The following is a 23,321-nucleotide window of genomic DNA, read 5'->3' on the forward strand; positions in this document are numbered from 1 at the left end:
TGGCATGTACTTGCGAGAGGTAAGTTGGTGCGGGGTCCTCAGGGATATGGCATGTACTTGCGAGAGGTAAGTTGGTGCGGGGTCCTCAGGGATATGGCATGTACTTGCTAGAGGTAAGTTGGTGCGGGGTCCTCAGGGATATGGCATGTACTTGCGAGAGGTAAGTTGGTGCGGGGTCCTCAGGGATATGGCATGTACTTGCGAGAGGTAAGTTGGTGCGGGGTCCTCAGGGATATGGCATGTACTTGCGAGAGGTAAGTTGGTGCGGGGTCCTCAGGGATATGGCATGTACTTGCGGGAGGTAAGTTGGTGCGGGGTCCTCAGGGTTATGGCATGTACTTGCGAGAGGTAAGTTGGTGCGGGGTCCTCAGGGATATGACATGTACTTGCGAGAGGTAAGTTGGTGCGGGGTCCTCAGGATATGGCATGTACTTGCGAGAGGTAAGTTGGTGCGGGGTCCTCAGGGATATGGCATGTACTTGCGAGAGGTAAGTTGGTGCGGGGTCCTCAGGGATATGGCATGTACTTGCGAGAGGTAAGTTGGTGCGGGGTCCTCAGGGATATGGCATGTACTTGCGAGAGGTAAGTTGGTGCGGGGTCCTCAGGGATATGGCATGTACTTGCGAGAGGTAAGTTGGTGCGGGGTCCTCAGGGATATGGCATGTACTTGCGAGAGGTAAGTTGGTGCGGGGTCCTCAGGGATATGGCATGTACTTGCGAGAGGTAAGTTGGTGCGGGGTCCTCAGGGATATGGCATGTACTTGCGAGAGGTAAGTTGGTGCGGGGTCCTCAGGGATATGGCATGTACTTGCGAGAGGTAAGTTGGTGCGGGGTCCTCAGGGATATGGCATGTACTTGCGAGAGGTAAGTTGGTGCGGGGTCCTCAGGGATATGGCATGTACTTGCGAGAGGTAAGTTGGTGCGGGGTCCTCAGGGATATGGCATGTACTTGCGAGAGGTAAGTTGGTGCGGGGTCCTCAGGGATATGGCATGTACTTGCGAGAGGTAAGTTGGTGCGGGGTCCTCAGGGATATGACATGTACTTGCGAGAGGTAAGTTGGTGCGGGGTCCTCAGGAATATGGCATGTACTTGCGAGAGGTAAGTTGGTGCGGGGTCCTCAGGATATGGCATGTACTTGCGAGAGGTAAGTTGGTGCGGGGTCCTCAGGGATATGGCATGTACTTGCGAGAGGTAAGTTGGTGCGGGGTCCTCAGGGATATGACATGTACTTGCGAGAGGTAAGTTGGTGCGGGGTCCTCAGGGATATGGCATGTACTTGCGAGAGGTAAGTTGGTGCGGGGTCCTCAGGGATATGGCATGTACTTGTGAGAGGTAAGTTGGTGCGGGGTCCTCAGGGATATGACATGTACTTGCGAGAGGTAAGTTGGTGCGGGGTCCTCAGGGATATGGCATGTACTTGCGAGAGGTAAGTTGGTGTGGGGTCCTCAGGGATATGACATGTACTTGCGAGAGGTAAGTTGGTGCGGGGTCCTCAGGGATATGGCATGTACTTGCGAGAGGTAAGTTGGTGCGGGGTCCTCAGGGATATACCACGAGAGGTAAATACCACTACCAATACAGTACTACAGTAGTAAGTAGTACTATATTAAAGTGGGTTTTTCTATTTTATTTTTGACACGACGTATTGACATTGTTTATATGAAATTTGTGAAACTTTAAAACCAGTGTGCCTTCAGTTTCAATCCTTATTTACATGATATTTGGACACAATCTTTATTTTCAGGCGTGTTCAGTGGATAAAATAGCAAGCTTCGTGCCAACAGAAACCAAACCAAGCACTCAGCTAATAATAGACTGCGATAAAGGAGGTGTTGCTGAAGGAGCAGGGCTACAAGCAGGGGACTTCATCATTGAGGTAAGGGCTACAAGCAGGGGACTTCATCATTGAGGTAAGGGCTACAAGCAGGGGACTTCATCATTGAGGTAAGGGCTACAAGCGGGGGACTTCATCATTGAGGTAAGGGCTACAAGCAGGGGACTTCATCATTGAGGTAAGGGCTACAAGCAGGGGACTTCATCATTGAGGTAAGGGCTACAAGCGGGGGACTTCATCATTGAGGTAAGGGCTACAAGCAGGGGACTTCATCATTGAGGTAAGGGCTACAAGCAGGGGACTTCATCATTGAGGTAAGGGCTACAAGCAGGGGACTTCATCATTGAGGTAAGGGCTACAAGCAGGGGACTTCATCATTGAGGTAAGGGCTACAAGCAGGGGACTTCATCATTGAGGTAAGGGCTACAAGCAGGGGACTTCATCATTGAGGTAAGGGCTACAAGCAGGGGACTTCATCATTGAGGTAAGGGCTACAAGCAGGGGACTTCATCATTGAGGTAAGGGCTACAAGCGGGGGACTTCATCATTGAGGTAAGGGCTACAAGCAGGGGACTTCATCATTGAGGTAAGGGCTACAAGCAGGGGACTTCATCATTGAGGTAAGGGCTACAAGCAGGGGACTTCATCATTGAGGTAAGGGCTACAAGCAGGGGACTTCATCATTGAGGTAAGGGCTACAAGCAGGGGACTTCATCATTGAGGTAAGGGCTACAAGCAGGGGACTTCATCATTGAGGTAAGGGCTACAAGCAGGGGACTTCATCATTGAGGTAAGGGCTACAAGCAGGGGACTTCATCATTGAGGTAAGGGCTACAAGCAGGGGACTTCATCATTGAGGTAAGGGCTACAAGCAGGGGACTTCATCATTGAGGTAAGGGCTACAAGCAGGGGACTTCATCATTGAGGTAAGGCTACAAGCAGGGGACTTCATCATTGAGGTACAAAAATTTAGAGGAAGCTAATTAATTAGAGTTGTTACCCAATTTATTAGACTCTTGCTTTCAGGTAAATAACGAAATGTGCGCAGTTGCAAAACAATTCAGGCCTGTTTTGCCTGTTGTATTTTATACCCCAAATATTGCGTCGACCTAACGTTCAACTTCAACTTCAAGTGGACGGGATAACAGTGGAGTTACCACCTACGAGTGAAAACTGAGAGGCGCGCCACCTCTCAGTTTTCACTCGTAGGTGGGAACTCCACTGTTACTGGATACACAAATGTGCTGTTTTTCAGGTAAATAACGAGGATGTGCGCAAGAAGCCTCACACAGAGCTACTCCTCTTAGTTGGGTCTTTACAGACTGAAGTTTGTCTGAAAGTTGTCCACGTCCCCAAGTTCAAGATTCTCTCATTCGAAGCTAAGAAGTTCAGAAAGGAGAAGAAAGAGGAACAAAAAGTTTCTGATACTCCGACCGGAGATAAGGTTCGACATTTTAACTGCAGGGTACCCTGTAGTTTTAACTATGTTTTTGTTTTTACAGGAGAAAATAAAGTAAATGTGTAGACTGTAGAACTATAAATATAATAACGTGGGAACAGATCAACTCCTTTAATTAAAACTACATTCTGTTACTATAGAGATAGCAGGAGCTGTTATATAGATCTTATTTACTTACTTGTTATATAGTTATATCCACTAGCGAGCTCTTTTTGTTATATACACCGACAAAACTACAAATGAGGCACAATAACACACTGTCATTTGATATTCCTCGGTGTTTGTGCATGGTTTTAAGACCCGTTGAGAGTTTGTGCATTATAGGTGGTAGTTACTAACAAGTGTCGCCCTCCCACTGTAACGAACCCTGCTGAGGCTCACTCCGATCATCTCACAGTTAACCAGGTTATTATCATCTGCAGCTACTTATCCAGTACTTCTCATCACACAGTGCACACAGTGCAGTCTATTTAGTGCACACAGTGCAGTCTATTTAGTGCACACTGTGCAGTCTATTTAGTGCACACTGTGCAGTATATTTAGTGCACACTGTGCAGTCTATTTAATGCACACTGTGTGCAGTCTATTTAGTGCACACAGTGCAGTCTATTTAGTGCACACAGTGCAGTCTATTTAGTGCACACTGTGCAGTCTATTCAGTGCACACAGTGCAGTCTATTTAGTGCACACTGTGTGCAGTCTATTTAGTGCACACTGTGCAGTATATTTAGTGCACACAGTGCAGTATATTTAGTGCACACTGTGCAGTCTATTTAGTGCACACTGTGTGCAGTCTATTTAGTGCACACAGTACAGTCTATTTATTGCACACTGTGCAGTCTATTTAGTGCACACAGTGCAGTATATTTAGTGCACACTGTGTGCAGTCTATTTAGTGCACACAGAGCAGTCTATTTAGTGCACACAGTGCAGTCTATTTAGTGCACACAGTGCAGTCTATTTAGTGCACACTGTGTGCAGTCTATTTAGTGCACACAGAGCAGTCTATTTAGTGCACACAGTGCAGTCTATTTAGTGCACACTGTGCAGTCTATTCAGTGCACACAGTGCAGTCTATTTAGTGCACACTGTGTGCAGTTTATTTAGTGCACACTGTGCAGTCTATTTAGTGCACACTGTGCAGTCTATTTAGTGCACACAGTGCAGTCTATTTAGTGCACACTGTACAGTCTATTCAGTGCACACAGTGCAGTCTATTTAGTGCACACTGTGCAGTATATTTAGTGCACACTGTGCAGTCTATTTAGTGCACACTGTGCAGTCTATTTAGTGCACACAGTGCAGTCTATTTAGTGCACACTGTGTGCAGTCTATTTAGTGCACGCAGTGCAGTCTATTTAGTGCACACAGAGCAGTCTATTCAGTGCACTCAGTGCAGTCTATTTAGTGCACACTGTGTGCAGTTTATTTAGTGCACACTGTGCAGTATATTTAGTGCACACTGTGCAGTCTATTTAGTGCACACTGTGCAGTCTATTTAGTGCACATAGTGCAGTCTATTTAGTGCACACTGTGTGCAGTCTATTTAGTGCACGCAGTGCAGTCTATTTAGTGCACACAGAGCAGTCTATTCAGTGCACACAGTGCAGTCTATTTAGTGCACACTGTGCAGTCTATTTAGTGCACACAGTGCAGTCTATTTAATGCACACTGTGTGCAGTCTATTTAGTGCACACTGTGTGCAGTCTATTTAGTGCACACAGTGCAGTCTATTTAGTGCACACTGTGTGCAGTATATTTAGTGCACGCAGTGCAGTCTATTTAATGCACACTGTGTGCAGTCTATTTAGTGCACACAGTGCAGTCTATTTAGTGCACACAGAGCAGTCTATTTAGTGCACACAGTGCAGTCTATTTAGTGCACACAGTGCAGTCTATTTAGTGCACACTGTGCAGTGTGCAGTCTATTTAGTGCACACAGTGCAGTCTATTTAGTGCACACAGTGCAGTCTATTTAGTGCACACAGTGCAGTCTATTTAGTGCACACAGTGCAGTCTATTTAGTACACAGCTTTACTCGCAGTGTTCCAACAAGGACGGGGTTCCAAACAATTCTAATTATTTCTTATGAATGATAATCAGCTAAAGTGTAAATGAGGCGCTGACTCTACACTCCGGAGATATAACTACACTACTACAGTATCTGGTGATTAACTCTACACTAATTACAAACATTATACTAATATACTTATAGCAGCTGCTAGTAGAGTATCTGGTGATTAACTCTACACTAATTACACTAATATACTTATAATAGCTGCACAGTGCACCAACTATGGGTAAATACTATTGCGATGTTCTGATTATGTCCAGCAACAATCTATCTGCCAAATATAGACAAACAGCTGAATTGTTATACACATAGAATTGGATCTGATTACAGGGTTAATTGGAGCTGATTACAGGGTTAATTGGAGCTGATTACAGGGTTAATTGGAGCTGATTACAGGGTTAATTGGAGCTGATTACAGGGTTAATTGGAGCTGATTACAGGGTTAATTGGAGCTGATTAAAGGGTTAATTGGATCGTATAACCTGCTGTGTGCATGATCCTCCGTACTATAATTTTGCAGATGGAGCCGTTATCACTTACAGTCCAAACCCTATTGTACAAATTGTAAGGTTATGTCTAATTTGTAAAGGAAGAACACAAATAGCTGTATTATCTCCTCCTCTTTTTAGACAGGTATAATAGCTGTTATCTCCTCCTCTTTTAAGACAGGTATAATAGCTGTTATCTCCTCCTCTTTTTAGACAGGTATAATAGCTGTTATCTCCTCCTCTTTTTAGACAGGTATAATAGCTGTTATCTCCTCCTCTTTTTAGACAGGTATAATAGCTGTTATCTTCTCCTCTTTTTAGACAGGTATAATAGCTGTTATCTTCTCCTCTTTTTAGACAGGTATAATAGCTGTTATCTTCTCCTCTTTTTAGACAGGTATAATAGCTGTTATCTCCTCTTCTTTTTAGACAGGTATAATAGCTGTTATCTCCTCCTCTTTTTAGACAGGTATAATAGCTGTTATCTCCTCCTCTTTTAGACGGGTATAATAGCTGTTATCTCCTCCTCTTTTTAGACAGGTATAATAGCTGTTATCTCCTCCTCTTTTTAGACAGGTATAATAGCTGTTATCTCCTCCTCTTTTTAGACAGGTATAATAGCTGTTATCTCCTCCTCTTTTTAGACAGGTATAATAGCTGTTATCTCCTCCTCTTTTAGACGGGTATAATAGCTGTTATCTCCTCCTCTTTTTAGACAGGTATAATAGCTGTTATCTCCTCCTCTTTTTAGACAGGTATAATAGCTGTTATCTCCTCCTCTTTTAGACAGGTATAATAGCTGTTATCTCCTCCTCTTTTTAGACAGGTATAATAGCTGTTATCTCCTCCTCTTTTTAGACAGGTATAATAGCTGTTATCTCCTCCTCGTTTTAGACAGGTATAATAGCTGTTATCTCCTCCTCTTTTTAGACAGGTATAATAGCTGTTATCTCCTTCTCTTTTTAGACAGGTATAATAACTGTTATCTCCTCCTCTTTTTAGACAGGTATAATAGCTGTTATCTCCTCCTCTTTTTAGACAGGTATAATAGCTGTTATCTCCTCCTCTTTTTAGACAGGTATAATAGCTGTTATCTCCTCCTCTTTTTAGACAGGTATAATAGCTGTTATCTCCTCCTCTTTTTAGACAGGTATAATAGCTGTTATCTCCTCCTCTTTTTAGACAGGTATAATAGCTGTTATCTCCTCCTCTTTTTAGACAGGTATAATAGCTGTTATCTCCTCCTCTTTTTAGACAGGTGCTCCGGGAGGCAGCCCGTCGGCAAGAAGGAGGAGGATAAAAGTGCTGCCAAAGTCGGAGTCAGAGGAAATGAAACCTGATGAGGTGTTTGAAGTATCTGCTGGGGACGATCCTAACAAGAAGAAACCCTTTGCTAATGGTATTAGATATAATATATTATATACCGTTTATAGAAATGATTCTATGTGTTCATTTGAAGTTGAAGATATTGGCAAATTGAAAAAATAGTGTTATCTACATAACCCAACTAATAGCGTTATCTACATAACCCAACTAATAGCGTTATCTACATGTTACCATGGTAACTTATCATATCCCCTTGGTGCAGTACAGGCCCCCGTTAGAATCCTCCCAACAAACTGTGACGCGTCCACAATATGGGAGCAAGCTAAAGCCATGCAAGCGCGGAGGAAGGGGAGTAACCCTTCAGCGGAGCAGGAGGATGATAGTTTCTTACCGGACACTCCGCCAGAGGACAGGGACCCTGATGCTATTATACAAGTGGTGAGAGGGAACTTCTTATTACAGCCCCCCCCCCCCCCCCAGGGACCCTGATGCTATTATACAAGTGGTGAGAGGGAACTACTTATTACAGCCCCCCCCCCCAGGGACCCTGATGCTATTATACAAGTGGTGAGAGGGAACTACTTATTACAGCCCCCCCCCCCCCCCCAGGGACCCTGATGCTATTATACAAGTGGTGAGAGGGAACTTCTTATTACAGCCCCCCCCCCCCCCCCCAGGGACCCTGATGCTATTATACAAGTGGTGAGAGGGAACTACTTATTACAGCCCCCCCCCCCAGGGACCCTGATGCTATTATACAAGTGGTGAGAGGGAACTACTTATTACAGCCCCCCCCCCCCCCCAGGGACCCTGATGCTATTATACAAGTGGTGAGAGGGAACTACTTATTACAGCCCCCCCCCCCCCAGGGACCCTGATGCTATTATACAAGTGGTGAGAGGGAACTACTTTTACAGCCCCCCCCCCCCAGGGACCCTGATGCTATTATACAAGTGGTGAGAGGGAACTACTTATTACAGCCCCCCCCCCCCCAGGGACCCTGATGCTATTATACAAGTGGTGAGAGGGAACTACTTATTACAGCCCCCCCCCCAGGGACCCTGATGCTATTATACAAGTGGTGAGAGGGAACTACTTATTACAGCCCCCCCCCCCAGGGACCCTGATGCTATTATACAAGTGGTGAGAGGGAACTACTTATTACAGCCCCCCCCCCCCCCCCCCCAGGGACCCTGATGCTATTATACAAGTGGTGAGAGGGAACTACTTATTACAGCCCCCCCCCCCCCCCCCCAGGGACCCTGATGCTATTATACAAGTGGTGAGAGGGAACTACTTATTACAGCCCCCCCCCCCCCCCAGGGACCCTGATGCTATTATACAAGTGGTGAGAGGGAACTACTTATTACAGCCCCCCCCCCCCAGGGACCCTGATGCTATTATACAAGTGGTGAGAGGGACTACTTATTACAGCCCCCCCCCCCCCCCCCAGGGACCCTGATGCTATTATACAAGTGGTGAGAGGGAACTACTTATTACAGCCCCCCCCCCCCCAGGGACCCTGATGCTATTATACAAGTGGTGAGAGGGGAACTACTTATTACAGCCCCCCCCCCCCCCCCAGGGACCCTGATGCTATTATACAAGTGGTGAGAGGGAACTACTTATTACAGCCCCCCCCCCCCCCAGGGACCCTGATGCTATTATACAAGTGGTGAGAGGGAACTACTTATTACAGCCCCCCCCCCCCCCCCCAGGGACCCTGATGCTATTATACAAGTGGTGAGAGGGAACTACTTATTACAGCCCCCCCCCCCCAGGGACCCTGATGCTATTATACAAGTGGTGAGAGGGGAACTACTTATTACAGCCCCCCCCCCCCCCCAGGGACCCTGATGCTATTATACAAGTGGTGAGAGGGAACTACTTATTACAGCCCCCCCCCCCCCAGGGACCCTGATGCTATTATACAAGTGGTGAGAGGGAACTACTTATTACAGCCCCCCCCCCCCCCCAGGGACCCTGATGCTATTATACAAGTGGTGAGAGGGAACTACTTATTACAGCCCCCCCCCCCCCCCAGGGACCCTGATGCTATTATACAAGTGGTGAGAGGGAACTACTTATTACAGCCCCCCCCCCCCCCAGGGACCCTGATGCTATTATACAAGTGGTGAGAGGGAACTACTTATTACAGCCCCCCCCCCCCAGGGACCCTGATGCTATTATACAAGTGGTGAGAGGGAACTACTTATTACAGCCCCCCCCCCCCCCCAGGGACCCTGATGCTATTATACAAGTGGTGAGAGGGAACTTCTTATTACAGCCCCCCCCCCCCCCCCCAGGGACCCTGATGCTATTATACAAGTGGTGAGAGGGAACTACTTATTACAGCCCCCCCCCCCCAGGGACCCTGATGCTATTATACAAGTGGTGAGAGGGAACTACTTATTACAGCCCCCCCCCCCCCCAGGGACCCTGATGCTATTATACAAGTGGTGAGAGGGAACTACTTATTACAGCCCCCCCCCCCCCAGGGACCCTGATGCTATTATACAAGTGGTGAGAGGGAACTACTTATTACAGCCCCCCCCCCCCCCCAGGGACCCTGATGCTATTATACAAGTGGTGAGAGGGAACTACTTATTACAGCCCCCCCCCCCCAGGGACCCTGATGCTATTATACAAGTGGTGAGAGGGAACTACTTATTACAGCCCCCCCCCCCCAGGGACCCTGATGCTATTATACAAGTGGTGAGAGGGAACTACTTATTACAGCCCCCCCCCCCCAGGGACCCTGATGCTATTATACAAGTGGTGAGAGGGAACTACTTATTACAGCCCCCCCCCCCCCCCCCCAGGGACCCTGATGCTATTATACAAGTGGTGAGAGGGAACTACTTATTACAGCCCCCCCCCCCCCCAGGGACCCTGATGCTATTATACAAGTGGTGAGAGGGAACTACTTATTACAGCCCCCCCCCCCCCAGGGACCCTGATGCTATTATACAAGTGGTGAGAGGGAACTACTTATTACAGCCCCCCCCCCCCAGGGACCCTGATGCTATTATACAAGTGGTGAGAGGGGACTACTTATTACAGCCCCCCCCCCCCCCCCCCAGGGACCCTGATGCTATTATACAAGTGGTGAGAGGGAACTACTTATTACAGCCCCCCCCCCCCAGGGACCCTGATGCTATTATACAAGTGGTGAGAGGGGACTACTTATTACAGCCCCCCCCCCCCCCCCCCAGGGACCCTGATGCTATTATACAAGTGGTGAGAGGGAACTACTTATTACAGCCCCCCCCCCCCCAGGGACCCTGATGCTATTATACAAGTGGTGAGAGGGAACTACTTATTACAGCCCCCCCCCCCCCCCCAGGGACCCTGATGCTATTATACAAGTGGTGAGAGGGAACTACTTATTACAGCCCCCCCCCCCCAGGGACCCTGATGCTATTATACAAGTGGTGAGAGGGAACTACTTATTACAGCCCCCCCCCCCCCCCCAGGGACCCTGATGCTATTATACAAGTGGTGAGAGGGAACTACTTATTACAGCCCCCCCCCCCCCAGGGACCCTGATGCTATTATACAAGTGGTGAGAGGGAACTACTTATTACAGCCCCCCCCCCCCCCAGGGACCCTGATGCTATTATACAAGTGGTGAGAGGGAACTACTTATTACAGCCCCCCCCCCCCCCCCAGGGACCCTGATGCTATTATACAAGTGGTGAGAGGGAACTACTTATTACAGCCCCCCCCCCCCCCCCAGGGACCCTGATGCTATTATACAAGTGGTGAGAGGGAACTACTTATTACAGCCCCCCCCCCCCAGGGACCCTGATGCTATTATACAAGTGGTGAGAGGGAACTACTTATTACAGCCCCCCCCCCCCCCAGGGACCCTGATGCTATTATACAAGTGGTGAGAGGGAACTACTTATTACAGCCCCCCCCCCCCAGGGACCCTGATGCTATTATACAAGTGGTGAGAGGGAACTACTTATTACAGCCCCCCCCCCAGGGACCCTGATGCTATTATACAAGTGGTGAGAGGGAACTACTTATTACAGCCCCCCCCCCCCCCAGGGACCCTGATGCTATTATACAAGTGGTGAGAGGGAACTACTTATTACAGCCCCCCCCCCAGGGACCCTGATGCTATTATACAAGTGGTGAGAGGGAACTACTTATTACAGCCCCCCCCCCCCCCCCCCAGGGACCCTGATGCTATTATACAAGTGGTGAGAGGGAACTACTTATTACAGCCCCCCCCCCCCCAGGGACCCTGATGCTATTATACAAGTGGTGAGAGGGAACTACTTATTACAGCCCCCCCCCCCCCCCAGGGACCCTGATGCTATTATACAAGTGGTGAGAGGGAACTACTTATTACAGCCCCCCCCCAGGGACCCTGATGCTATTATACAAGTGGTGAGAGGGAACTACTTATTACAGCCCCCCCCCCCCCCAGGGACCCTGATGCTATTATACAAGTGGTGAGAGGGAACTACTTATTACAGCCCCCCCCCCCAGGGACCCTGATGCTATTATACAAGTGGTGAGAGGGAACTACTTATTACAGCCCCCCCCCCCCCCAGGGACCCTGATGCTATTATACAAGTGGTGAGAGGGAACTACTTATTACAGCCCCCCCCCCCCCAGGGACCCTGATGCTATTATACAAGTGGTGAGAGGGAACTACTTATTACAGCCCCCCCCCCCCCCCCCCCCAGGGACCCTGATGCTATTATACAAGTGGTGAGAGGGAACTACTTATTACAGCCCCCCCCCCCCCCAGGGACCCTGATGCTATTATACAAGTGGTGAGAGGGAACTACTTATTACAGCCCCCCCCCCCCCCCCCCCAGGGACCCTGATGCTATTATACAAGTGGTGAGAGGGAACTACTTATTACAGCCCCCCCCCCCCCCCCCCAGGGACCCTGATGCTATTATACAAGTGGTGAGAGGGAACTACTTATTACAGCCCCCCCCCCCCCCCAGGGACCCTGATGCTATTATACAAGTGGTGAGAGGGAACTACTTATTACAGCCCCCCCCCCCCCCCCCCCCCAGGGACCCTGATGCTATTATACAAGTGGTGAGAGAGAACTACTTATTACAGCCCCCCCCCCCCCCCCAGGGACCCTGATGCTATTATACAAGTGGTGAGAGGGAACTACTTATTCCGCCCCCCCCCCTGATTATAATAATAATAATTATAATCTAAGGAGTATGTTATATTAACACCCTGTATTTCAGTGTCGAGATCACCCTTATAAATGGGATGTGTACCAGACAGGGGTCTGGGTTAAAAGTTTCGGACTCCCAGACGTAGCAGAAGTGTTCGAACACCATGATATCAAGGGAGAGCATCTCAAATACATCAGGTACCTTTCAAAATATATTAATATTATATATATTAGAATATAGGTTTTTTTCCAATTTTGACCAGGGGATATACTTTAATATACTTAAATATGGTTGCCTCCCCCCACCCCCCTCCCCGTGTAATAAAAAAGCAACGAGTTACAAAGTAATTAGCAAAGTAATTAGCAAAGTAATTTACAAAGTAATTGGCAAAGTGATTAACAAAATAATTAGCAAAGTAATTAACAAAGTAATTAACAAACTAATTAACAAACTAATTAACAAACTAATTAACAAACTAATTAACAAACTAATTAACAAACTAATTAACAAACTAATTAACAAACTAATTAACAAACTAATTAACAAACTAATTACCAAACTAATTAACAAACTAATTAACAAACTAATTACCTGGCAGCACGGAGGACCTGCGGGGTATAGGTATAACTGACGAGGGGAGTCTAACCCGAATAGCGAAGGAAATTACCAGACTTCTGACGAAATACGACAGCACTGGGCACGTGTAAGCTCGCACTGGGCACGTGTAAGCTCGCACTGGGCACGTGTAAGCTCGCACTGGGCACGTGTAAGCTCGCACTGGGCACGTGTAAGCTCGCACTGGGCACGTGTAAGCTCGCACTGGGCACGTGTAAGCTCGCACTGGGCACGTACGTAAGCTTGCACTGGGCACGAGTAAGCTCGCACTGGGCTCGCAGTGATAATTTTATGTTTTAGTGGAGGACCATGAATTTTAAGCTTACATTCTTTCAGGGTTTTTTAATTTTAAGCTTGAAAATACATTATATATATTGTACATAATATATTAAGAATTTGCAGAATTGTGCAAGAGGGCAGTAGTATTTGCATTGTGAAGAGGTATGAGTAACATGTTAAGCTATAAAGTCGTGATCCCAATAATCACATCCTTCTCGCATTCAAGTTGTGTTTTTGCAGAAAACTTGGTACATTTTTGCATTTTAGCAGAAAAAGTAGTACACGTTGATATATGTACATTTTATTTGATGTATGAAGTTTATTTTCGGTAAAAATTGTAAATAATACAATCAATTTACGCTAAAAGTAAAACGAATAAAAACTTGTAGTCAAAATATAATTGTACATGTTTCAATACGATAGCCATCTATCTACACAGTAAATTGCGAAGGAAGGGAAACCAAGAAAGTCAAACAACTTTAGATTAATTAAATCTCATTTTTAGCAGAAATAATTATGCAGCCCACGTATAATGTTCAAAAAGTAAGGGACGACGTAATTAAGGGACGACGTAATTAAGGGACGACGTAATTAAGGGACGACGTAATTAAGGGACGACGTAATTAAGGGACGACGTAATTAAGGGACGACGTAATTAAGGGACGACGTAATTAAGGGACGACGTAATTAAGGGACGACGTAATTAAGGGACGACGTAATTAAGGGACGACGTAATTAAGGGACGACGTAATTAAGGGACGGTGTAATTAAGGGACGACATAATTAAGGGACGACGTAATTAAGGGACGACGTAATTAAGGGACGACGTAATTAAGGGACGATTTGAACGGGAAATGGTCGGGACAGGTTCCACTCAGTAACCGCAATTTAAGCCCATTTGGAGGTCTTTACAGTGTTCAAATGCATCGATGTAAAAAGTGGCAAGAAAGTGGCAAGAAAGTGGTAACTGATACTTTGGGAAATCTCTGGGATGACAGTAGTGTATACTATATACCTCTGACTCATGAGACTTGTCCCGACCATTTCCCGCTGAAGTCGCTTTGGTCCAAATAATTTCCGACAACATGCAGCTAAAATGATCTATATTAAACTCAGTTCATAATATTACTCTATAGTCATTTTATTCTGATATATGGAAGAAAAGAATGTCCTCGGAAAAAGTTTGTAAGTGAGGAAGGGGTTGAGTTATAGTGATATTATATATCACGCACTATTGTATTGATGTAATAATGAGGTATGGCTGCAGTTCCTTTAAATTACAAACCGTTCAGATCCATTATTTCCTCCTCATCGTCCAGATCACTGATAACAGAATCAGATAACTCCTCCTCCTCCTCCTCCTCACTACTGGTGCTCTCTTCATATTGACCCAGAGAGCTGAGAGGAGTTGGAGGGAAGAGACCTGAGAACTCCTCTACCTGCTCCATTCTCAGGAACATTAAACACACCTGCCAAGGAAGAGAAGGGTCAAACACTCAACTAAAGTGTGAACATTGTAGCATATTTACTGGGACAGTGAACAGCATGCAAGGTAAGTTTACCTTACAGTGAACAGCATGCAAATTGCAAGGTAACTTACCTTGACGATGTCTCTGACATATCCGTCGTACTTGTGGGACCGACCAAAAACCAACTTCCTTAGTGCTATGTCTTTTGTCTTCGGATGTCGTATCACTCTACTACTGCAGCACATACATGTTAGATTGAAATCGTGGAATCTCTGAACGACAGTCAAATTAACATGATAACGTAGCTTTCAAATTTGATCAATTGCGCGCGTGATTTACAAGAACGGTTACACGATTTGTATACTAAAATGTTTTCGCGGCGTACGTTTATAGTACAAGGAATTAATAGTGGCCACTAGAAGGGATCCAATTTCATTAGTGAAATCTCATTTTATTTTTCTGCCCTAAACTAATGAAGTCTTTCTTGACGTTAACCACATTCAACGTGAAATTAAGTTTTTTCATTAAAGTAGCAACCCAAAGTTAATGAGATAGGTCGGGTTTACTAGTAGAGCTCAGGCTTGTGAATGTCATGAGGGCCACCGACAGAGGATATACTTAGAGGATAATAAAGATACCTACGGTTGCCATGACTACAGCTAAATATATCAGGACACCTCATACACTGGTGTGTCAGTTCTCACGGCCTGTGTTTGCTTATTACTCTAGTAGCAGGGAGGGGTCGGTATGTTACCTACCTACGTGTAGGTATATAAGCTTATTGGGAATACTTGAACTGATAAGTTCAAGTATTCAAGTGTTAAGGTCACTGGTGAGCGGTCTCAGGTGTGGTATTTGCACTGACCTCTGTAGAGTATGGAGTAGTAAGCGTAGAGTAAGAGTGAAGGAGTGGTGTAGAGGTAGAGGCCCTGTGTAGCCAGTGTCTAGTGAGTGCTCCTTTATTGCAGTGTTAACAAGTGCTACACAGTCCTCCAGAGTTAGGTGCAGTGAGTGCAGCATTCGTAACTCACTCAGCAGCACTACTGTGCTGTGTAGTGTAGTGGAGTCCTGTAGTGGAGAACAACTAATTAACAACTAATTAGCAACTAATTAACAACTAATTAACAACTTATTAAGAACTAATTAGCAACTAATTAACAACTAAATAACAACTAATTAACAACTAATTAACAACTAATTAACAACTAATTAACAACTAATTAACAACTAATTAACAACTGATTAACACCTAATTACCGTCTTATTAACAACTAATTAACAACTAATTAACAACTAATTAACAACTGATTAACAACTAATTAACAACTAATTAACAACTAATTAACAACTAATTAACAACTAATTAACAACTTATTAACAACTAATTAACAACTAATTAACAACTAATTAACAAATAATTAACAACTAATTAACAACTAATTAACAACTAATTAACAACTAATTAACAACTAATTAACAACTAATTAACACCTAATTACCGTCTTATTAACAACTAATTAACAACTAATTAACAACTAATTAACAACTTATTAACAACTAATTAACAACTAATTAACAAACTAATTAACAAAGTAATTAACAACTAATTAACAAACCGTTAAATGAGCTAATTGACTGAAAGGTTGCCAGGTAGACTTGCCACTGCACATCAACCAACGCTCATCTAGCTTCTGAGATACAGTTGCTTATATTAGATCAGATACTGTGGTTAACATTATTTTAATTTAATCCAGTACCAATTACCATGCAGACATTGTTTGAAGTTTTGAATCATCTTACACTACGTAAGCTAAAGATTGTGTGAATTGTTTGATTATTGAGTACCCGGCAACTACCTGTACTTACAGTAGAGAATAGCATGGTACCCGGCCACTACCTGTACTTACAGTAGAGAATAGCATGGTACCCGGCCACTACCTGTACTTACAGTAGAGAATAGCATGGTACCCGGCCACTACCTGTACTTACAGTAGAGAATAGCATGGTACCCGGCCACTACCTGTACTTACAGTAGAGAATAGCATGGTACTACCTGTACTTACAGTAGAGAATAGCATGGTACCCGGCCACTACCTGTACTTACAGTAGAGAATAGCATGGTACCCGGCCACTACCTGTACTTACAGTAGAGAATGGCATGGTACCCGGCCACTACCTGTACTTACAGTAGAGAATAGCATGGTACTACCTGTACTTACAGTAGAGAATAGCATGGTACCCGGCCACTACCTGTACTTACAGTAGAGAATAGCATGGTACCCGGCCACTACCTGTACTTACAGTAGAGAATAGCATGGTACCCGGCCACTACCTGTACTTACAGTAGAGAATAGCATGGTACCCGGCCACTACCTGTACTTACAGTAGAGAATAGCATGGTACCCGGCCACTACCTGTACTTACAGTAGAGAATAGCATGGTACCCGGCCACTACCTGTACTTACAGTAGAGAATAGCATGGTACCCGGCCACTACCTGTACTTACAGTAGAGAATAGCATGGTACCCGGCCACTACCTGTACTTACAGTAGAGAATAGCATGGTACTACCTGTACTTACAGTAGAGAATAGCATGGTACCCGGCCACTACCTGTACTTACAGTAGAGAATAGCATGGTACCCGGCCACTACCTGTACTTACAGTAGAGAATAGCATGGTACCCGGCCACTACCTGTACTTACAGTAGAGAATAGCATGGTACTACCTGTACTTACAGTAGAGAATAGCATGGTACCCGGCCACTACCTGTACTTACAGTAGAGAATAGCATGGTACCCGGCCACTACCTGTACTTACAGTAGAGAATAGCATGGTACCCGGCCACTACCTGTACTTACAGTAGAGAATAGCATGGTACCCGGCCACTACCTGTACTTACAGTAGAGAATAGCATGGTACTACCTGTACTTACAGTAGAGAATAGCATGGTACCCGGCCACTACCTGTACTTACAGTAGAGAATAGCATGGTACCCGGCCACTACCTGTACTTACAGTAGAGAATAGCATGGTACCCGGCCACTACCTGTACTTACAGTAGAGAATAGCATGGTACCCGGCCACTACCTGTACTTACAGTAGAGAATAGCATGGTACTACCTGTACTTACAGTAGAGAATAGCATGGTACCCGGCCACTACCTGTACTTACAGTAGAGAATAGCATGGTACCCGGCCACTACCTGTACTTACAGTAGAGAATAGCATGGTACCCGGCCACTACCTGTACTTACAGTAGAGAATAGCATGGTACCCGGCCACTACCTGTACTTAAAGTAGAGAATAGCATGGTACCCGGCCACTACCTGTACTTACAGTAGAGAATAGCATGGTACCCGGCCACTACCTGTACTTACAGTAGAGAATAGCATGGTACCCGGCCACTACCTGTACTTACAGTAGAGAATAGCATGGTACTACCTGTACTTACAGTAGAGAATAGCATGGTACTACCTGTACTTACAGTAGAGAATAGCATGGTACTACCTGTACTTACAGTAGAGAATAGCATGGTACTACCTGTACTTACAGTAGAGAATAGCATGGTACTACCTGTACTTACAGTAGAGAATAGCATGGTACTACCTGTACTTACAGTAGAGAATAGCATGGTACTACCTGTACTTACAGTAGAGAATAGCATGGTACTACCTGTACTTACAGTAGAGAATAGCATGGTACTACCTGTACTTACAGTAGAGAATAGCATGGTACTACCTGTACTTACAGTAGAGAATAGCATGGTACTACCTGTACTTACAGTAGAGAATAGCATGGTACCCGGCCACTACCTGTACTTACAGTAGAGAATAGCATGGTACCCGGCCACTACCTGTACTTACAGTAGAGAATAGCATGGTACCCGGCCACTACCTGTACTTACAGTAGAGAATAGCATGGTACCCGGCCACTACCTGTACTTACAGTAGAGAATAGCATGGTACCCGGCCACAACCTGTACTTACAGTAGAGAATAGCATGGTACCCGGCCACTACCTGTACTTACAGTAGAGAATAGCATGGTACCCGGCCACTACCTGTACTTACAGTAGAGAATAGCATGGTACCCGGCCACTACCTGTACTTACAGTAGAGAATAGCATGGTATGAGCAGCTGTCATAGTGACAGGAACTAGTTTGTTATCTACATTCTTAGTCGTCATGGCAACTACAGGGCACAGATGCAGGGTATACCCATTAACTCCAACAACCTAGGTTAGGGATTGTAATATTTGAAAACAAGTTCTATATTATAATATCATAGAGAATTATATCAAAAGATACATAAATTAAAAGCCATTAATTTGAGAAATTACCAGATAAAGATAACTGGTAAAGAAAACTGTTTCTTATTTAAACAAATGGTATCCACTAAGTACTAACAGAACTACAAATTAGATGACTAAAGACACCTGGAACTGGGTGCTCTGGTTACAAACTAAGTGGGGGAGATACTACTAGTGGGGTAAGCTACTGTAACCCCCCCCCCCCTAACCAATAACTTGCAGCTCTAACTCTAACCCTCCCCCGGCCCTATCAAGACTCTAACCTCTATGTAAGTGTCACATCTGAAGACAGAGAGATTAGGAAGAGTTAGTTTGACAAGGCAGGTAACTTGCTTTAACAATGTGGAGGACTCTATGGTGTTGTAGTCCTTGTCTCTCACTAAGTAGTGACCTCCCACGTGTGTTTTTAAAACCTGGATAATTACTGATTACCGCAAACAAACTCCCATTATTAAGCAGTACAATACAGTATAATAAATTATCATTTTCACAAAAACCATTTCGGAGGTGCAACATGGAGTTTCCTCTGCAGTGTGATTGCACATTGCCAACATGGTGGCACAACGGTAGCACCAGGCTAACACCATGGTAACACCATGGTGTTATATGCGGAGTACAAGTAGTCCCTCCCTTACCTGTGTGTCTGATTGCTTGACAGGACAGAGCAGTGTTACAATGTTTGTATTGTACCCCCTCTCCCTTACCTGAGTGTCTGATTGTTTGACAGGACAGAGCAGTGTTACAATGTTTGTATTGTAGCCCCTCTCTTACCTGAGTGTCTGATTGTTTGACAGGACAGAGCAGTGTTACAATGTTTGTATTGTACCCCCTCTCCCTTACCTGTGTGTCTGATTGTTTGACAGGACAGAGCAGTGTTACAATGTTTGTATTGTACCCCCTCTCCCTTACCTGAGTGTCTGATTGTTTGACAGGACAGAGCAGTGTTACAATGTTTGTATTGTACCCCCTCTCCCTTACCTGAGTGTCTGATTGTTTGACAGGACAGAGCAGTGTTACAATGTTTGTATTGTACCCTCTCTCCCTTACCTGTGTGTCTGATTGTTTGACAGGACAGAGCAGTGTTACAATGTTTGTATTGTACCCCCTCTCCCTTACCTGTGTGTCTGATTGTTTGACAGGACAGAGCAGTGTTACAATGTTTGTATTGTACCCCCTCTCTTACCTGAGTGTCTGATTGTTTGACAGGACAGAGCAGTGTTACAATGTTTGTATTGTACCCCCTCTCTTACCTGAGTGTCTGATTGTTTGACAGGACAGAGCAGTGTTACAATGTTTGTATTGTACCCCCTCTCCCTTACCTGTGTGTCTGATTGTTTGACAGGACAGAGCAGTGTTACAATGTTTGTATTGTACCCCCTCTCCCTTACCTGTGTGTCTGATTGTTTGACAGGACAGAGCAGTGTTACAATGTTTGTATTGTACCCCCTCTCCCTTACCTGAGTGTCTGATTGTTTGACAGGACAGAGCAGTGTTACAATGTTTGTATTGTACCCCCTCTCCCTTACCTGAGTGTCTGATTGTTTGACAGGACAGAGCAGTGTTACAATGTTTGTATTGTACCCCCTCTCTTACCTGAGTGTCTGATTGTTTGACAGGACAGAGCAGTGTTACAATGTTTGTATTGTAGCCCCTCTCTTACCTGAGTGTCTGATTGTTTGACAGGACAGAGCAGTGTTACAATGTTTGTATTGTACCCTCTCTCCCTTACCTGTGTGTCTGATTGTTTGACAGGACAGAGCAGTGTTACAATGTTTGTATTGTACCCCCTCTCCCTTACCTGAGTGTCTGATTGTTTGACAGGACAGAGCAGTGTTACAATGTTTGTATTGTACCCCCTCTCCCTTACCTGTGTGTCTGATTGTTTGACAGGACAGAGCAGTGTTACAATGTTTGTATTGTACCCCCTCTCTTACCTGTGTGTCTGATTGTTTGACAGGACAGAGCAGTGTTACAATGTTTGTATTGTACCCCCTCTCCCTTACCTGTGTGTCTGATTGTTTGACAGGACAGAGCAGTGTTACAATGTTTGTATTGTACCCCCTCTCCCTTACCTGTGTGTCTGATTGTTTGACAGGACAGAGCAGTGTTACAATGTTTGTATTGTACCCCCTCTCCCTTACCTGTGTGTCTGATTGTTTGACAGGACAGAGCAGTGTTACAATGTTTGTATTGTACCCCCTCCCTTACCTGAGTGTCTGATTGTTTGACAGGACAGAGCAGTGTTACAATGTTTGTATTGTACCCCCTCCCTTACCTGTGTGTCTGATTGTTTGACAGGACAGAGCAGTGTTACAATGTTTGTATTGTACCCCCTCTCTTACCTGAGTGTCTGATTGTTTGACAGGACAGAGCAGTGTTACAATGTTTGTATTGTACCCCCTCTCTTACCTGAGTGTCTGATTGTTTGACAGGACAGAGCAGTGTTACAATGTTTGTATTGTAGCCCCTCTCTTACCTGAGTGTCTGATTGTTTGACAGGACAGAGCAGTGTTACAATGTTTGTATTGTACCCTCTCTCCCTTACCTGTGTGTCTGATTGTTTGACAGGACAGAGCAGTGTTACAATGTTTGTATTGTACCCCCTCTCCCTTACCTGTGTGTCTGATTGTTTGACAGGACAGAGCAGTGTTACAATGTTTGTATTGTACCCCCTCTCTTACCTGAGTGTCTGATTGTTTGACAGGACAGAGCAGTGTTACAATGTTTGTATTGTACCCCCTCTCTTACCTGAGTGTCTGATTGTTTGACAGGACAGAGCAGTGTTACAATGTTTGTATTGTACCCCCTCTCCCTTACCTGAGTGTCTGATTGTTTGACAGGACAGAGCAGTGTTACAATGTTTGTATTGTACCCCCTCTCTTACCTGAGTGTCTGATTGTTTGACAGGACAGAGCAGTGTTACAATGTTTGTATTGTAGCCCCTCTCTTACCTGAGTGTCTGATTGTTTGACAGGACAGAGCAGTGTTACAATGTTTGTATTGTACCCTCTCTCCCTTACCTGTGTGTCTGATTGTTTGACAGGACAGAGCAGTGTTACAATGTTTGTATTGTACCCCCTCTCCCTTACCTGTGTGTCTGATTGTTTGACAGGACAGAGCAGTGTTACAATGTTTGTATTGTACCCCCTCTCCCTTACCTGTGTGTCTGATTGTTTGACAGGACAGAGCAGTGTTACAATGTTTGTATTGTACCCCCTCTCCCTTACCTGTGTGTCTGATTGTTTGACAGGACAGAGCAGTGTTACAATGTTTGTATTGTACCCCCTCCCTTACCTGAGTGTCTGATTGTTTGACAGGACAGAGCAGTGTTACAATGTTTGTATTGTACCCCCTCCCTTACCTGTGTGTCTGATTGTTTGACAGGACAGAGCAGTGTTACAATGTTTGTATTGTACCCCCTCTCTTACCTGAGTGTCTGATTGTTTGACAGGACAGAGCAGTGTTACAATGTTTGTATTGTACCCCCTCTCTTACCTGAGTGTCTGATTGTTTGACAGGACAGAGCAGTGTTACAATGTTTGTATTGTAGCCCCTCTCTTACCTGAGTGTCTGATTGTTTGACAGGACAGAGCAGTGTTACAATGTTTGTATTGTACCCTCTCTCCCTTACCTGTGTGTCTGATTGTTTGACAGGACAGAGCAGTGTTACAATGTTTGTATTGTACCCCCTCTCCCTTACCTGTGTGTCTGATTGTTTGACAGGACAGAGCAGTGTTACAATGTTTGTATTGTACCCTCTCTCCCTTACCTGTGTGTCTGATTGTTTGACAGGACAGAGCAGTGTTACAATGTTTGTATTGTAGCCCCTCTCCCTTACCTGTGTGTCTGATTGTTTGACAGGACAGAGCAGTGTTACAATGTTTGTATTGTACCCCCTCTCCCTTACCTGTGTGTCTGATTGTTTGACAGGACAGAGCAGTGTTACAATGTTTGTATTGTACCCCCCTCTCCCTTACCTGTGTGTCTGATTGTTTGACAGGACAGAGCAGTGTTACAATGTTTGTATTGTACCCCCTCTCCCTTACCTGTGTGTCTGATTGTTTGACAGGACAGAGCAGTGTTACAATGTTTGTATTGTACCCCCTCTCCCTTACCTGTGTGTCTGATTGTTTGACAGGACAGAGCAGTGTTACAATGTTTGTATTGTACCCCCTCTCCCTTACCTGTGTGTCTGATTGTTTGACAGGACAGAGCAGTGTTACAATGTTTGTATTGTACCCCCTCTCCCTTACCTGTGTGTCTGATTGTTTGACAGGACAGAGCAGTGTTACAATGTTTGTATTGTAC

General features: G+C 45.2%; 4 protein-coding genes across 5 annotated transcripts in view; 1 reads left to right on the top strand and 3 right to left on the bottom strand.

Moving 5' to 3' along the window:
* The window catches only part of LOC134815835 (SH3 and multiple ankyrin repeat domains protein 2-like), a 35,468-nt gene extending 21,839 nt beyond the window's left edge, over window positions 1–13,629 (top strand). Inside the window, exons 1-7 of one of the 2 annotated variants that reach the window (XM_063824418.1) lie at window positions 1,498–1,521; window positions 1,746–1,877; window positions 3,091–3,279; window positions 7,111–7,255; window positions 7,445–7,620; window positions 12,414–12,541; window positions 12,943–13,138. In XM_063824418.1, the coding sequence (XP_063680488.1) occupies window positions 1,507–1,521; window positions 1,746–1,877; window positions 3,091–3,279; window positions 7,111–7,255; window positions 7,445–7,620; window positions 12,414–12,541; window positions 12,943–13,051 (894 nt within the window). In that variant the 5' untranslated portion in view covers window positions 1,498–1,506 and the 3' untranslated portion in view covers window positions 13,052–13,138. Of the gene's footprint in view, window positions 1–1,497; window positions 1,522–1,745; window positions 1,878–3,090; window positions 3,280–7,110; window positions 7,256–7,444; window positions 7,621–12,413; window positions 12,542–12,942 lie in introns of those variants that run through there. The other variant, XM_063824417.1, reaches the window with a different exon arrangement.
* Window positions 1–23,321, bottom strand: part of LOC134815899 (cilia- and flagella-associated protein 53-like) — an 889,273-nt gene that overhangs the window by 594,216 nt on the left and 271,736 nt on the right. The window lies entirely within an intron of this gene.
* LOC134815896 (probable ubiquitin carboxyl-terminal hydrolase MINDY-4) overlaps window positions 1–23,321 on the bottom strand; it is a 623,521-nt gene that overhangs the window by 322,735 nt on the left and 277,465 nt on the right. The window lies entirely within an intron of this gene.
* On the bottom strand, window positions 14,476–16,376 carry LOC134814704 (uncharacterized). Its single transcript, XM_063822885.1, has 4 exons — window positions 16,324–16,376; window positions 15,573–15,775; window positions 14,839–14,941; window positions 14,476–14,707 (listed from the first exon to the last, which is right to left on the bottom strand). The coding sequence occupies exons 2-4, from the start codon at window positions 15,725–15,727 to the stop codon at window positions 14,516–14,518; spliced, it is 450 nt and encodes a 149-aa protein (XP_063678955.1). The 5' UTR covers window positions 15,728–15,775; window positions 16,324–16,376; the 3' UTR covers window positions 14,476–14,515.

The sequence above is a fragment of the Bolinopsis microptera genome, chromosome 5 (genome assembly GCF_026151205.1).
Source record: "Bolinopsis microptera isolate Bmic1 chromosome 5, MBARI_Bmic_1.0, whole genome shotgun sequence".
NCBI classification, from domain to species: domain Eukaryota; kingdom Metazoa; phylum Ctenophora; class Tentaculata; order Lobata; family Bolinopsidae; genus Bolinopsis; species Bolinopsis microptera.